Source organism: Embiotoca jacksoni, unplaced genomic scaffold (genome assembly GCF_022577435.1).
Source record: "Embiotoca jacksoni isolate LCO1_2020_lvr unplaced genomic scaffold, fEmbJac1.0.p SCAF_10, whole genome shotgun sequence".
Taxonomy (NCBI): Eukaryota; Metazoa; Chordata; class Actinopteri; family Embiotocidae; genus Embiotoca; species Embiotoca jacksoni.
In genome coordinates, this window is record NW_027185230.1 from 13,431,031 (window position 1) to 13,447,066 (window position 16,036).

The window sequence follows — 16,036 nt, forward strand, 5'->3', positions numbered from 1 at the left end:
ATTCACACAGGCTTGCCCTTGAGGCATCGTGTTCTCACAAGTGAGGTTCAAAGATAAGCCATGAAACCCAAACTTAACTTTCTGAGCAAATTTTGCCTGCGGGATGTTCTATTGTAGAGCTGAAAGGCAATTTCGTTGTTGTTGTTGTTGTTGATGTTGAAAATGAAGTCACAGCAGTTTCCAAAGTGGAAAAACGAAATCCAGGAAAGCACACACTACTCAGAAGAGTGCTGGCAAGAAGAGTCGAGTGGAGCCGGTACCGCCAATGGAAATGCGGCTTCTGATGTTGCGCAACATTTAAGTCAACTGACGTTGGCTACAAAATGTGCTTTGTAAGCAAACTGACTTGACTGGGCTTTTCTAATGAACTTCTAAATCACACAATATGGACGATTGTGAAATGCAAATCCAAGTTGGTACTCACTTACTCAGCCACACTGGAAGACCGCAAGTAGTGCTCAGCACGGTGAATGGGTATTAAGGAAAACCGACGTCTTATCTCCTAAAGGGAAAGGAGAAACAAAAGCGTTAAAACACACTGTAAACATTCATCAATTTCCAAAATCAGCAAAAGAAAAAAACAAAGAGAGCGATGCAAAGCTGCTTTCTAGGGTTATACGATAGAGTTCAAACTGGCAGGTTTGTGCGGCATAAAATTTAAAAAACAAAAACAAACAGAAAAAACCTTAGCGAACCTTTAAGATATTAACATTTTTGTAAAAGAGCATGCAAGAGGGCCGGCATTGCCAGGAGAAATGTGAGTAGCAGGCATTTAGAAGTAAAAGTTGGAGCAGCTCTCGGAGCTACAGCAAAGCGAACCCTGGCTGGTACTCACTATCCAAAGATTTATCCGCCAACATGGGCTCCTGCTCCATCATATCCATAGAGATTTTTATACTGGGGACATTTGGATGGTATGGGTAGTCAGACTGTGGGAGCACGGAGGGAGAACATTAACACTCATGGGTAGTTTTTCTTTTTTTAAGGTGAGGACCTACTGGAGGATGTCACGAGAACAACGGACACACAGAAAGGCAGTTTGCACATTGAAACGTTACGTCTTGACTTACGAATTCCATTTCACTGTCGATGCTTCCCTTCTTCTTGTTTTTCTTTTTCTTCTCGTCCTCTTTCTTCTTCTTGTCCTTCTCCGGGATGACGTCGTCCAGGTAGCTGAGGTCGTGCTGGGAGAACACGTAGTCCATGGCCTTTCGGACGGCGACCAGCGCCAGAATCTAAAAAAGGAGAGAGAGTTTTGACGATCCTTCGCGGCCAAACGATCGAGCTTAACTTTTTTTTTTTTTTTTTTTTTTTTTTTTTTTTTTTGCCGTGACGTTAGCCGCCTCTAACCATGACGGGGAAAACGATGGCGGCCACGGTCGACTTGAGGATCCAGAGGAGGGCCAGACACAGGCCCTGGATGAAGGTGAAGAGGTGGATGCGTCTCTGGGGGACGTGCCGCAGGTAGATCAGGTCCGGCTGGTGCTTGGCGGGCATGAGGAGCAGCTGCAGGCGATCCATGAACTGAGAGAAGTAAACAGGCCAAAACGCTCAGCTGTGTACTTCATAAATGTACGCTTTTTTTTTTTTTAATTATTTCTGCAAGCGTTAAACACGAACGATATGCCACCCAGCTAACTTTTTCAATGAGTAACGTGTGATGAGAAATGCGCCACATTTTTCCAAGTCGCTCGTCCAGCGCTGCTTTCGCTGGCGATGAACTGGGTCGGACGGACTCACCTGGACACCGTTGAGTGACGCGACGCCCATGTAGAGGAACACACCATAGAGAACGGGCATGGGAATGAACTGAGGGACACGGAGCACAACGGAAACGGTATTAATCGCATGTTTGACTGGTTGTAGCAGCATCGGGTAAGTTAAGAAACAAAGAAAAGGAAAATGTTAAAAGATACGTTGATGTGGTAGAGCCCTCGCAAGAAACAAGAGTTGTTTTTTTGTTTTTTTTTGGCACCACTGCTTAGTTAAAAATAGCCCGCAAGCTGCTTTTCTAAAGAATCTTCCTTTTCGTGCACACATCAGTGGGAACAGTCACTCGGCTGCTACTGGTGCAGCTTTGAGAAGCAGTTGTTCCGTATCAGCAACAGAGTCCTGCATCAACTTAAAAGCAGCAGTGGGAAAAAAAAAACCAACTAAAAACACTAGAATCTTGCAAGGTAGAGCAGAAATCTGCATTATAAATAAAAAGGGAAATATATGCGGCAGAAGATGACAAAGTGTGAAATATAAAAAGACATTTGACGCAGCATCAATAATCATTTTGCATGTCATGCAAGACTACATAACCAGACGAGCGTGGAGAGGAAGATAAATTCCCAGGATTTGAAGCACGGTATGCAACATGCCCACAAGGGGGAGCACCAGCTCCATCCATCTCCATGTAGCCCTCACATTTTTTGTTTGGCAGTTTAATGAGGGAATGGAAACTCGAGAAGGCACTCTGCTGCAATTGGAGCTTAAACCCTGATGAACATGCTTATTTCACATCGTATTACTTCAGCTACGGGACCTCCTAATCGGATGAATAAAAGATCTGAAATTATTTCAAATTTGAGAGGTGTGACAGGAGTTTGTCCTAAAACAGGCGGACAGTAATCCGCGTTTCCACGGAAGAATTAAAGAAGTTGGAGCGCTACCTTGAGGATAGGGGCCATGAACACGGAAAGTCCTGTCAGGAGGAACACAAAGATCCCAGTGACTCTTTGTTCCCTGGATTGGAGGGGGGATAAGAACAAAATTAGTCGGCAGATCTGAATCGATGTAGATGCAGCAAAGGTTCAGCGAGTCCTGGAGCTGAATTTCTAATGGTTGTATATGCACAAGACATGTATGTTTTTGAATGAATCACATCAACACGCAAGGAAATCCTTATCCTCATAATCACGTACAAATCCACGATACCATGATGCGCAATATTTACAGACTTTGTAAAAGAAATAAGATTTTTACCGACTTCTATCTCATTAACAAATTTGTTTCCTTTTAAATGGACTTTTTTTTTTTTAGCGCAGCCATTCTCTGTAAAAGAACAACTGCAAGTATATTTATATCTTTACATACAGTACACTGAGATTTGGAAAGACTTTTTTTTTACCCTTTTCTCTCATATTTTAAGACTTCTTTCTCTCCTTTTTTATGTTCTTCCGTTTCTTTCCTTTCTGATTCATTAAAGTAAAATGGTCTATTTCTGTTTTTCCTGTCACTTGTTGCTGGTTAATAATCGTGTCTTTGTGCACGATATTCTTGAAAAAGAAAACATGGCTCTGCTTTGTTTATGATCAGTGATGGGAGGGGACTTGGGTTTGTCCACTTCCCCACATTTTCAATTTGGGATTTATAAAATACAAAACTGCATGCAAGTCTATTTCTATGAACATATATATATATATATATTTTTTTTTTACCGCATGCAATTCTGTCTTCATGTGTCGAAATAAACATTTCGTACGGACTCTACACACAAATTATGGTTCCTGAAGTTAAAAACTGTTATTCTGCTTTACCCGTTTGTAGATTTATTTACACCTGAGAATACAAAATTAATTGACCTGTCACAATCCAATACTAGATGCCCTCTATGAAAACATAGAAAGACATAGAAACCTCCGTCCCGGACCAACAAGTTAGAAACAAATGATTTTAAAATGACGGTGACACCGTGCCCAGCAGCTCACCTGACACCCAGGAACTTGGGCTGCTCCCCGGGGGCCGACGTCTGGGTCTCCATTTTCAGAGAGTCGATGTGGGCGATGGAGATGACGGTGGCGGCCACGTACCACGGCAGGCCCATGAAGGAGCAGATGATCATCAGGATGGCCACCCAGAACAAGTCCAAGTGATATCCCGCCCCTTTCTGCGAGGAGACGGGAGGAAAGCGATGAAGAGGAGCAGGAGGATGAGAGGCATGAAGAAAGGGGCAGCTGGCCAACGATGATTTCAAAATGATCTTAAGAGCTCGTGGTGCTGTAGAAGTGAACTAATAGATAAAACTAATAAAACCAACAAGTTTTAATGAGAATACTTTCACAATGACACAAATATAGTGTTGTTTAAAATATAAAGTTTGACTGTTTCAGGCCAGAAACGTTATTTCTCCACCTGTCCTTCCTGGCATTGTGAGGAAGCATCATTTTTAAAACCCCCAAAAATAAAGACAAATTTCAACACTTTTCTTCTGGTAACTCTTCCAAAGATTGATAATTTTGGACTCTTGATTTTCTTTAAATCCTGTCCACGAGCCTTTATTTTCACCCTTGAAATTAAACATGTATTTCATCCCTCGGAAACCTCGAGGTGGTGCACCGACCTTGAGCTTGTGCTCTTTCCTGTTGACGATCACAGCGGTGATCTGTTGGTCCATGAAGATCAGGATAGTGACCAGCAGGGCGGGGAGGGCAGCAGCCATGTACACCCACCAAGGGTTTGCTCCAAAAGGAGGAACAAACCAGCCCCTCAGCGGACTCGTGGGCTACACGAAACCAGCAGGGAGAACAGAGATGATTAAAATACACCATCGCATGTATACGCGCCTCTGGACCGCCGACTGGTGCCAAATCATTTCCAGATTACAGGACACGGATAACATCTTAAAAACCTCACAACAAAACAGAAACACAAATCTAACTTGAAGCGGTTACTTCAGTGCACTAGGTGAGTCTCAAGTACCGAACAGAGTTTGAAATGACAGAAAAAAGGCCGTGAATTCAGACTCTGTGGTCGAACAAAGGTGGCTCTGTGCTCGCAGCCCACCTGTGTTCTCACATCACCTATAATCAAGCCGTGCCCGCTCCTCCACCGAGGGGTATGTGTGTGTGTGTGTGTGTGTGTGTGTGTGTGTGTGTGTGTGTGTGTGTGTGTGTGTGTGTGTGTGTGTGTGTACGTGCGCGCGCCTGTGTGTGTGTGTTAGATGCCAGCTGAGGAACATTCGATCTCCAGCGATCTCCAAGATTGGCCGTGGTCTTACTTTCAGGTAATATATATCTTTACTGGGGGAAGCTACAAAGAGGAGCATTATGCCGGGATTTAAAAGAATTACAGAGGCTTTCTATCAGAAACATGGATCGTTATCAGTGTACTCGGAGGGAAACTGCCGTCGTCACCCCCGCTAAAAAAAACAAAACTATTTGGTGCAAAGATTTCAGGCGCCAAATGAAACGACGACGACTTTCTTTGTGCGTCATTTTTATTTTTTTGCCTTGCGTGTTTTAATACGTACCTTGAATTCACTTGGCACTATGAGTTTCGGAGTGTCCACACCGACGAAGGCGTCCACGCAGCAGAAGAGGAGAATGGTCAAGATGATCGCGAAGTCGCTGATCAGCTTCCTCACCTAAAAAAAAAAAACAAGGAGGAACATTTTTTTTTTTTTTTTTTTTTTTTGCTTCTGGTGAAATGTTTTCGTCGTGTGTTTGACAAAGAACGACGCCGCCTTAAACACCGTGTTTGTAGATAAACAAGCAAGTACATTTGGAACACAGCAAAAGAGTCACTGGATGATCATGAGAATATGAAATGTTGGTATTTGATCTCAACATTCGTTGCATGGCAGCTCTAAGGCCACTGGTGTCTGAATGGGAAGCACAAATTTGTGAAGCGCTTTGAGACCGCTATGGTAAAAAGACTTTACATAATTGCAGACCATTTTCTACTTTGGACTGAAGCAAACTGAATTTTCTCCACTCAGCTGTTCGACAGGTGAATGGAATTTGTATTTATTTCAGGATGAATTTGAATAACTTTGAGGAACCATTTGCTTTTCATCTCGCACCACCATCATCATGTAAAAATTTCAATACACTTGTATCGCAGTGTTTCCTTTCCTGAATTTGAATTTTTTAAAATTTGAATTTCCTCCACCAGTTACCAACACACACTCCTATGTCCTCCAGTGTAATATCTTATTCCAACATTATGTCCATTGCATCGTCTCCTTGAATCCTTCTAGTAAAAAAAAAAAAATCCTCAGTGTAAGTATTTAGTCGCAGGTGTTTTTTTTTCTTGTTGACAAAGTGTAAAATTTCACTGCCTTAGTTGGCAAAATATGCATTGACAAATATTTGTAATTTTGAAATAAGTATACAGAAGTGGGACCGCCTGCATACACACGTCACTAAACCTCTGTAATAAAATGTAAATGAAGTTGGTTAGGAGATGTCATACAGATACAAACTAGAGAGACTCGAGATTTATACCCCGTGACTCTTCTATTGAATTTGAGAAAATGTGGCATCCCTTCCTGTCATATGCTGACTCTAAGCTTTAAATCTCCTCTTATGTAACTTCAGACCTACGGTTAGTCATTTTCTCCGGACACACCGCATCAATTCATCTTATTATACTTAAGCCTTGAACAACTTCATATTTTTTCAGCTTTATTTTGTTTTCGGGCTTTATTTTAGTTTTTGGCTTTATTTTTGGGGTTTTGGGCTTTATTTTAGTTTTTTGGCATTATTTTAGTTTTTGGCTTGATGTTAAAACAAAAATACATGATATGTATTACATTTGTATTGTATTTATCTGTAAAATGTAAAACCAATAAACAAATTAAAAACAGTTTTTTTTAAATAAAGTTGCAGTTTATTTATTAACCTGACATCTCGACTCATGACTTCTTTGCCCAAACAGCACTGTTAAAATTGATACAAAATCTGTGCTTTTCACGTTACCTTTTCTCGCAACCGTCTGCAGCTTAATGTTCTCAATCACTGTTCACTCCGTCCGCACAAAGCCAGATGTAGAAAAAAAAAACCTCCGCATGTGTCGTAAGCAGTGATCACTCACCGTGGTGGGGAAGAAGCGGCTCGTCTTGAACTGCTTCAGGCCCATGGAGCAGGTGTAGGTCCCGAAGAACAAGATGAAGGATATCAGGGTGATGTCAGGCACGTAGCCACAAGCCTCTCCCACGAGCTGCCCTCCGTAGTTCAGACACTGCTTCCTGGTCAGGGACGCCCAGGTCGCGTTCACCGGCTGGAGAGACACAAGGATAGACGTCATCGGTCATAACAAATACGCAACAATATCTGGAGGAAGAGTAGCTTTCAAGCAATGAATTCTGGATCTTTGCCACTAAATGTAAAAAAACAAACCAAAAAAAAAAAACAAGGTCACTACATACCAGATCAGTACTGTTTGTCCAGGCGGTGATATCGAAGAGTTCTGAGGAGTTGCCTGGTGAAGAGAAACAATAATATCTAATCTCCGCAATGAGAACAATTCTAGTGTCACGCTTGTCATTTTAAATCCGTGTCAACATCTCTCCGAAACAACACTGCCAAGTCCCACTCAACACACACAGTCTGATAGGGCTGCCGAGAAAGTAAACAGTGATATCTCCAAGTATCATTTGTTATTTCCACTGCAAACACAGCAGAAGCTTTATAGTAGAAAAAGTAACGTCACCGGCAAAATCCGACGACACCAAATACAAAATGTTCACGATAACAGAACTTCTCATGGTGGCTCAAAACAATCAGGGAAAGGAAGGTGTTGTCTGACTCTGCCCAGCGTCGTCGGGGGAGAAACTCTTCCTGTGATCCGGTGAGCGATTTCTCGATATCTACGTACCAGGCGTGCAGCGGCAGTCGTAGCGAGTGACGAGGTCTAGGTCGAACTCGGAGTTGATGGGGTTGTGGTGGGACAGCTTGATCATCTTTTTGAACGCGTCGTAGATGAAGATGAAGCTGATGAGCGCCGAGAAGCCCTCCTCGGTGAAGCGCGTGAAGTACTGCACCAGGAAGCTGGCGTCCGTGGCGACCAGCACCAGACAGAGGAACCCCGACCACAGGCCGATCCACAGCCGGAACTCCAGGTAGTTGAAGTCGTTGTCTCTGAGGAAGACGGTAACGAGTGAACAAGCGTATTCTTCCTACAACGCTACATTTTATCCCCAAACAATTACACTTCAGTGGGCTTTCAGCGAGTGCTGTCGAACCTGAATTTGTGTTTAAAAGTCTGCAAATATTAGTTGCTGAATCAGCTTCTTTTATGTGAACAATAACAAATTCATACACCACTTTCGTATCACAGCTTAACAGCATGCGCAGTTGTTTTTTTCCCTGTATGAATTTCTTTGTTTTTAAATCGATAAAGCTGACACTGATCACATCTGTTACAGTAAACAAAACAATGTTCATCACTTACTCTACTTCACCTATGTTTCTGTCTGTCCACATATCACTGTGTCCCATAACTTCCCTTTAAATTCCCCACATCTGTAGTTTAAATGCACACGTCACGCATTCAGTGTTTTTGTTTCTTTGAATTTGAAAAGTCTCGGCATTCAGCCGACCTGCGGTGTAACTTCGATCTCTCACTCTTTCAGTGACAGACTCTTTATAGCTCCGCCCCGCTATTGCGGTCCAGCAAAAAATATCGTATTTCTGTTATTTACCTAATTCATGAGCACCTGTTTTTGTTCCAGTTCAGTGAGAATCTCTGCTGCGTTTTTGTCCTCTGATCTCTGTGTGTTTCATGAAGGGAGGCGCTCAACCCTGCCTCCTGCCCCTGTTACACTGGCACGGTGCAAGCGAGAGGAGATTGTCCACTCCTTAATCGACCACTTTGATAGCGTCGTTCTCTCAGACACGTTAAAAAGATTTTTTTAAAAAAAGTAAAATGCTGAAATAGATCGCCAAATATACCAAGCTACTTAGATACTGGTTAGAGACTCCTGATATACACAGTATATATACTGTATATATTCAACAGCTGTGAGAGCCAAGCAGCTGCCACTGACTCGGCAACAGTTGACCCGAGGCATGGAAAACATGGGGAGGACGCAAACGCCACAACATTCTTCACTCCCAGTGTAAAATTAAATGAGAGTGAATTATTAATAATGGAACATAATCAGCCTAGTGTTTGGTAATGCTAGAAGTCTTTGTTCGGCTGAGGGGAGGGAGTTCAGCGGGAGGAGAAGTCAGCATTATAAATCACACGTTGAAATGCACAATAAGTGTCATCTCGGTTTTATATTACACTTTCATTCAGGACAAATACATTTTCCTTTTTTTTTTTTTTCCATAGAGTATAATTACAGCACCTAATGTCTGTAAGTTGAACACATTATAGTCTCTGTTTCCACTGGTTGTGCACAAGCATGTGTGCGTGTGTGCGCTGCTTTTATCCCCATGTCGATCAGGGCAGGAAGTCGACGGCACAAAACACATGGGAAATTAACAATAAGTTGGCAACGGTGCCCCGAACAATCTGTGGCTGCCAAGAGATTTAGAGTCAGGCACAAAAAGTTCCAGTGAGATATCACTTAAGTTAACGGCCTCTGATGCAAAGTTGACAATGTGAATCATCTATTCCGTATTATGCTTATATTTCTACTTAAATAAAAAATAAAAAAAAAATTAAAAAGGAGCACAAGGATAGTGTTTCTGTAAACACACAAACAGCCTCTGTCCTTTGGGGGGGAAAGACTACAATCTATAAATATCTCGCAGGCTATTGACCCCCGCTTGTGAACTATGTTTCACCCCTCGCTTATATTTACTCATTTTAAAAGCGGGCGTCGACTCACTTGCTGAAACTGAAGAGGAGTCTTTCGAAGACTAACACGGGGCCTGTGCTGCTGAGGATAGTCAGCGGCTGACCGGCCAGCAGGCAGAACAAGGCTCCCGTCACTGCCGTGCCCAGGAAACTCTCCAACACCCCCTGCAACACAGAAAGACCAAAAAAAAATTCACATGGAGCACATACAAGTAAAAAAAAAAGAATTGAGAAAGCAAATTCTGTAATATGCGCATGACTCCATGTCAACCATCTTGGTCAGGAATTTTGTCATCGGTTTTATGCATATTTTTGTAACTTTTTTTCCCTCCACAACTCTCATGACATATTTCTGCTTGTTCAGGTGGAAATATTGTTTAACGACACACACACACACACACACATCACACACATACAGCTCTGGCCCGTCAAGTTTACAAATTGGATGCTATGAGAGCTCTTTCATCACGCACTCAGAAAAAAAAAAAAAAAACATTCGGTGGAGGCAAGGGATTCCCCGAGTGGGAAAAAAAAAGAAAAAAGAGGGGGGGCGGGGGTGAGTATAGAGGATTAAGGAGCACCGGTTGGTGGGAGCGGGGACGGTCAGTGGAAACACAGCCACGATGAGGTTGCAGCCGCTGCGTAATCTGGATCTGTGGTTTATTTACAGCGCCGGGCAAAGACTCGACGTGGGTGGAGCGAGCAGCTATCATACCACAGCAGTATTACAATGCCGCCAACAGCAGGTCCAGCAGATGGATGTGTGTGTAGCTTATCAGCTGAAGGGACCGTATTAGTTTGTGACCTAAAATGAGGAGCTGTGACGGAGGTGAAAACAACAAACATCTTGAAAAGTAATTGAGTCACGTCATTGACTTTACATGGGGAGCATATTGAGGCTCAGCTCGTAGGAAACGTATCTTAGTTTGGTTACAATGGAGAAAGCAAAACATGCCGTACAGATAAGAGGAATAATAATAATAATTAAAAAAACAAAAAAGACTCAAAATCACAATTTCAGCCTTAAAATCTGTTTGTAAATGATAACTTGTGTCTTATTTTGTATGCAAAATGAAGTGCCGTGTTTAGGTCAGAGCAACCTCATGTAATAGTCTGTGTTAAATTAACTTAAGCTAGATCAGGTCTGGTTTTCCGGAGTCAAATGTAGGTCACACCTACCTGCTTCAGGTGGTTCGAAGTTAACCTATGACTCATTGAGTTTTCCCTTTGATTGTGCAACAACATTTCCACAGATAAAAAAAATTGACGAGCCACAAGGGCGACCAGGTGTCCCACTTTATGTAGGACTGCTCTACTCCAAAATGTGGCTTTTGTCCAAAGGTTGTGAAGAAAGTGAGGAATGCAATCCCACAGGTCAGCAGACTGTGGTAGAAAGCTGAAACCGCATATATTTTGAAACCTCAGCTTTTTTTTTGCTTTTTTTTTTTTTTAATATACTTTCTTTATTTACTTAGATTTGATTTGAATGAAACTTTCCAAACCCCCCCAATGCTATTTGTTTAGTCATTTCACATGCTAATCTGCATTGTATATTTTCTACGTTTGGGAAGACATATATCTGTCAGCATTGATAACATGTCCTCTTTGTCCCACATTTGGCTTGTTGGGAGCTGATCGCCCTTCTTACTGCAGATCAGTTAAATACAACAATAAAAAAAAAAGGGGGACGGGGGGTTACCTGCATGTTCTCTGTAGCGTCTCCGAGTAAGCCTCCGAACGTGATCGCATTGGTGACTGTGCCCAGATAGATGAACAAGATGGCTGACAGGGACTGGATATGGAGAGCGTCGTAGAAGTCGCTGGCAAAGAACGGCAGTTTCCGCTTGATGTCCAGGACAAGACCTCCGCAGAACCTTAAAGAACAGAGCCGTTCCAGTTAGCAAGCGATTGATGTCATAACTTTAACTGCAGATCTACGATGACTCATGATGTGTAACATTTTTGTCTATGCAAAGGAAAACAAAAGGTTATTCAAAAGGTAAAACTGCTTTCATTGTTCTTTAAATCTGTGCAGAACATTTCCTGGTTTGGAAACTTACTGGAAGACAAAATATTTTACTTATTTGTAACAATAGATATCTTCACTGACAGCCATCAGACACCATCAGGATTATAAACATGATAACATCTTCATATTTTAATATAGAAATGTGTATTTCATTTCAAGAGAATTTGAATTTGAATTACTTTCTTGTGCGTTGAAGCTCCTCTCCGACTTCGTGCCCTCCTCCCCCTCCGTGTCCCGGGTCATGGGGAGTGTCACCGTTCATCTGAGGTGCCTCTAAACCAGCATACATGTTCTTCCTTTAAAAAAAAAAAAAATCAGAAAAACACACACAACCCAACTTCAATAAACTCATGAAAGCATTTAGAGAAACTTGTGTATAATTTTTGGCTTTTTTTGATCCATTGACATAAAAATCTGTGGCTTCAAATCATCTTTGCAAATACTGTGAACAATTAATACAATTTATGATGGGAAAAAAAACTATGTGCATCTTGAGATTCCATGACACGTAATCAAGTCAAAAGAATATGCAGTGGAAAATTGAAAACAACGAAATCTTTCAAAGAGAGTTCAGCTATTTCTAATCGTGCTGCAGGCACAGATCAGTTTTAGTGTGAAATGTGCTTCATCCTGCAGACACACTTCATAATTCCCATAATAAATTGTGCTCAGTCGACATTTTATTCCGTATTTAGGAATTAACAAATTTTCTGCTTCCAAAAGAAAGTGAAATTCAGAAGCAGTGAAACACACGGTGGTTTGAGTCAGCAGCCTCTGGGCCTTGTTTAGTCTCCTATGAGCTGCAGTTTGTGTTAACAAACAGACATCTGAGTCAGTTTGTTGACTTTGAGACTCCTCTGCACTTGTGCTACAATAGTTTAGCAATTTAGCATTTCTCTTCCAATAATTGGATGATAAAAAGGGCCCGAGGTGATTCAGGAAATATGTTTTCATGTCTCTAATACCGTGCGCGTGTTCACGTGACACTCGTGGGATTTAACAAGATTCATGTGCGGTGACTACATTCATGCGGATTAGGTGTCATGGATTAGAGCGGACCTCTTGTCGGAGGAGGGCAGAGACTTGGGCGGCTCTATCCTGATGTCGGGGTCCCACTCGCCGGGCGGCAGGACGATGACCTCGTCCAGGAACTCCTCGATACCGGCCAGCAGGTCCTGCCTGTCCTTCGCTTTGTAGGCGATATCGTGGAATACCTGGACATAACCGCAACCGTTCATAACCAACTCATTAATAATGTAACGTGTCCTTAAATGATTCATTTCAGAGGCACGAAATGTGATCACTACAACAACCAAGAAATCGTCTGAGCCAACATCTGCGTTTCCCAGGATCACAGGTAGAGTGTTTACAAAAGCAGCGCGTGAGGCGGTGTGACTCAAAACCACAAACATCTGATAAGCCTGTGACGCAACGACGGTCATGTCTGGGCACTGAGAGGGTAAAGTTTAACTCAAGGAAATCCTGGAAAAACACTTCCTACTCTGCCTTGTTGACACGCGAGATATACGCTGGCGGTAGGAGAGTTTCAGAGGCCCTGTGGGAAATAACAGGCCCAGGTGCTCTCAGGATTCAGACTGCTTACTAAGAGCTCTCCATTAACATTCCTGACAAACGCCGAGAGGTTAAAGCCGGGAGAAGAGAAGACAAACACGGCAGAGAGACACTAAGCAGACATGGTCGAAGGGCACGGGAGGGTGCAAAAAGCCGACGAAGAGAGTGAAAGGGAGTGTGGTTTTTTTTCTCCTTATTCCACTGTATAATAAATGAGTCTCCCACAACTTGACCTCACAGCTTAACAACTAAGCTATAAATTGGTCGCTGCCAACAGAACAGACCAACTGCTGCGCTGATTTGGCAGCGATAGTAAAGGAGGAGGGCTTAAGGTGGACAATTCTTTGAATTAACGTAACTGGAAACGGCCAAAACTTTTTAACACGTTATTCCACCGTCCAGAGGATTAGTCCCAAATTCCGAATAAGGTCTTAAAATGTCCATTATCTTAAGTTCACAAGAGCTTTGATTAGTCCAATTACAGCTCAAAGAGGATGAGGTCTACTCCTTTAGGACAGTGGAAATCACTCTGGTGCTCTGTCAGTCTGATAAAACTAGTTCAGAACAAATAGATCTTATCAATTGTTGTGAAACATTTTTGGGCTTGAAGAGCTCCTGTAACTTGTAAAGATTTCAGGTGAAACCAGGCCAAACACACTCCAAGTGGAGGAAGAATACCGACAAAAGTGAAACTTGCACAGTAAAAATGTACCTCATCTGACATCAGGGTGGCGATGGCTCTTCCAATCTCATGATAGGACTTCGCTTTGCCTTTGGGGCCCAACAGGACGAAGAGAAATCTGAGTAAGAAGAAGGAAATGAGACGTTATAAAGTCCGAATCTGATGGTTCAACTTCAACCTGGCTGACACGGTTTTGTTCTTTATTTTTCTATTGGGATTTTCTCATATCATATAAAATACAAACGTAATATATATTGCAATAATAATTTTAAAAAATTCTGCAATTAGCAGATATATTCATTGTATGTATTATTCTAAATTGGACTGCTTTTGTTGGGAGTTGTTTTACAGTTGTTGATGATGCTAATGACGATGATGTGATGTGTACCTCGTGGGCACGGGGACCTCGGTGAGAGCCCCCAGCATGACGGCCTGCTGCAGACGAACAAACGCCACGAAGGGAGTTTCCAGGAAATCGACTTCCCCGACCAGCACGTTGGACGCCTCAGCATCGCGGGGCAACTTCTTCATGAACTTATTCTTCAGCTGGGAGGAGGGAGGGAAGCAAGTCAGAGAGAAAAAAAAAACAAAAAAAACAAAAAAAAAATCAGGCAGCAAATGTAACAATAAACACACATTTTATGACACAATCTTTCCCCATCAAGTACCATATAATCGATAGGGGTCGTCACATTTAATTTAAGACGTGGTGATTAATACGTGGGTGCGTTTGTACTGTCGCTATAAGCATGTGGGAACAGGTAGTGCCTGCCCTTTCCTACAATTATGTCCTGAACAGCAGCTTGACTTTCTGCCATCTGACCCAAATAATTCACGAGAGTGTATATCCAAAGTCTGCACCGTGCTTATTTGGATTTAGTAAGAAAAATATGCACACATCTCCCTCGCAGGGAGATGATTAACTAAGACCTTAGTGTCTACAAACAACCGGCCACTTTGGTAAATCGACAGTTTCTTTAACAGTCTTGTTACAGTTTAACCGCTTCCTGTGATCTTTTTATCTGCTGTAATGTGTAGCCTATCTGCACCACCACCACGCGTTAGCCGCTCCATCATGAGTCCTGACAGGCGAGAGAAAACTGCACACGGACAGTGGATGACAGATAAAGAGCTTCGCTCTGCTGGGAGGCAACAAAAGCCGTCTTTGTGGCGTGAAGTTTTTCTGTCACTGCGTGAGGCTCACAAGCTCCGGCGTGCACGCAGGCCAAGCAGGTGACTCTGCATAGTGCCGCTTTGTGAATGGAGACCTGAAGTATCATCTTTTATGCCGGCACAAAAAGCCTTTTTAATGTCTGTAATTTCATGCAATGATATGGGCAAAAAAAAAAAAAAGACACACAAACGCATTACCTGATCCTTCTCTGGTTTGTCGGAGAAGTCGCTCAGGCTGTTGGAGGTCAGGTTTCGGTGGGTAGTCGTTGGGCTACCTGCAGAGATGTGAGACACTGTGAGGATCAGGGAGACCCAGAGCTTTATTTTGGGCTAAAGAGGAATCGGAGGAAAGAAAAACAAATAAAAAAAAGGTACGAGGAGAGAACACGGAGAGAGGCAGAAACATCAGGGCCAAGCGAAATGTGGGAAGGCTTAAAGCTTTAGGACTACTGCCAGATGGTCGTTCATTCAGGCACTCCAGGGAGAGGAGAGTAGGGATACACGACCCCGCTTAGGTTCACTGCATGGACACGTCAGCTGAAACATGGAAACTACTGGCAAAAGGAGTGAGAACGTAAACTCAGTTTGCAGATGCAGGCCATTTACTCGTCCACCGTGACAAGGGAGCAGAGTCTACAAAGTCTGTTGCCCAATAAATATTTAACCAAGTTGTGCTTCCACGCTAATTTCTGCTTGTCGTAGTGCTGGACAAACACACCTGCAGCTTTTTAAACAGACAAAATAAGAGTTGCAGTTTCTGTATCTCCACACACGCTAGTTTCCCACGGGGCTACGTCTCAACAATTGCTGCTTTCAGTTTGCGAGAGCTGTGACCTCACTCACAGAGGTATCCCATGCTGGAGCTCCTCATGACCTCACATGGTTCCTCTGGGTCTTGCGGGTTTAAAGAAGGCACAGGGTGCTCGAGGGGAGTGCGCGCTGCTGCACCCGAGACGCAGGAAGTCAGAGACGGCAAAGAGCCCCAAGAGGAAAAAAGACAAAAAGGGAAACAGGGAGAGAAAGAAAGTAAAAAAAAAAAAAAAAAAAAATGGGAAAGGAAGTTG

At 42.8% G+C, this 16,036-nt stretch overlaps 1 protein-coding gene across 1 annotated transcript in view; it reads right to left on the bottom strand.

Annotated features, from left to right (window-relative positions):
• The window catches only part of LOC138209566 (electrogenic sodium bicarbonate cotransporter 1-like), a 33,537-nt gene that overhangs the window by 2,543 nt on the left and 14,958 nt on the right, over positions 1 to 16,036 (bottom strand). Inside the window, exons 7-26 of the mRNA XM_069168242.1 lie at positions 15,816 to 15,914; positions 15,171 to 15,247; positions 14,188 to 14,345; positions 13,830 to 13,917; positions 12,605 to 12,759; positions 11,725 to 11,841; positions 11,216 to 11,390; positions 9,548 to 9,681; positions 7,585 to 7,847; positions 7,136 to 7,188; positions 6,802 to 6,987; positions 5,237 to 5,350; positions 4,328 to 4,489; positions 3,696 to 3,874; positions 2,658 to 2,730; positions 1,741 to 1,809; positions 1,351 to 1,524; positions 1,071 to 1,235; positions 836 to 929; positions 425 to 502 (exon numbers count right to left, since the gene is read on the bottom strand). Of these exons, the coding sequence (XP_069024343.1) occupies positions 459 to 502; positions 836 to 929; positions 1,071 to 1,235; positions 1,351 to 1,524; positions 1,741 to 1,809; positions 2,658 to 2,730; positions 3,696 to 3,874; positions 4,328 to 4,489; positions 5,237 to 5,350; positions 6,802 to 6,987; positions 7,136 to 7,188; positions 7,585 to 7,847; positions 9,548 to 9,681; positions 11,216 to 11,390; positions 11,725 to 11,841; positions 12,605 to 12,759; positions 13,830 to 13,917; positions 14,188 to 14,345; positions 15,171 to 15,247; positions 15,816 to 15,914 (2,579 nt within the window). The 3' untranslated portion in view covers positions 425 to 458. The remainder of the gene's footprint in view (positions 1 to 424; positions 503 to 835; positions 930 to 1,070; positions 1,236 to 1,350; positions 1,525 to 1,740; positions 1,810 to 2,657; positions 2,731 to 3,695; positions 3,875 to 4,327; positions 4,490 to 5,236; positions 5,351 to 6,801; positions 6,988 to 7,135; positions 7,189 to 7,584; positions 7,848 to 9,547; positions 9,682 to 11,215; positions 11,391 to 11,724; positions 11,842 to 12,604; positions 12,760 to 13,829; positions 13,918 to 14,187; positions 14,346 to 15,170; positions 15,248 to 15,815; positions 15,915 to 16,036) is intronic.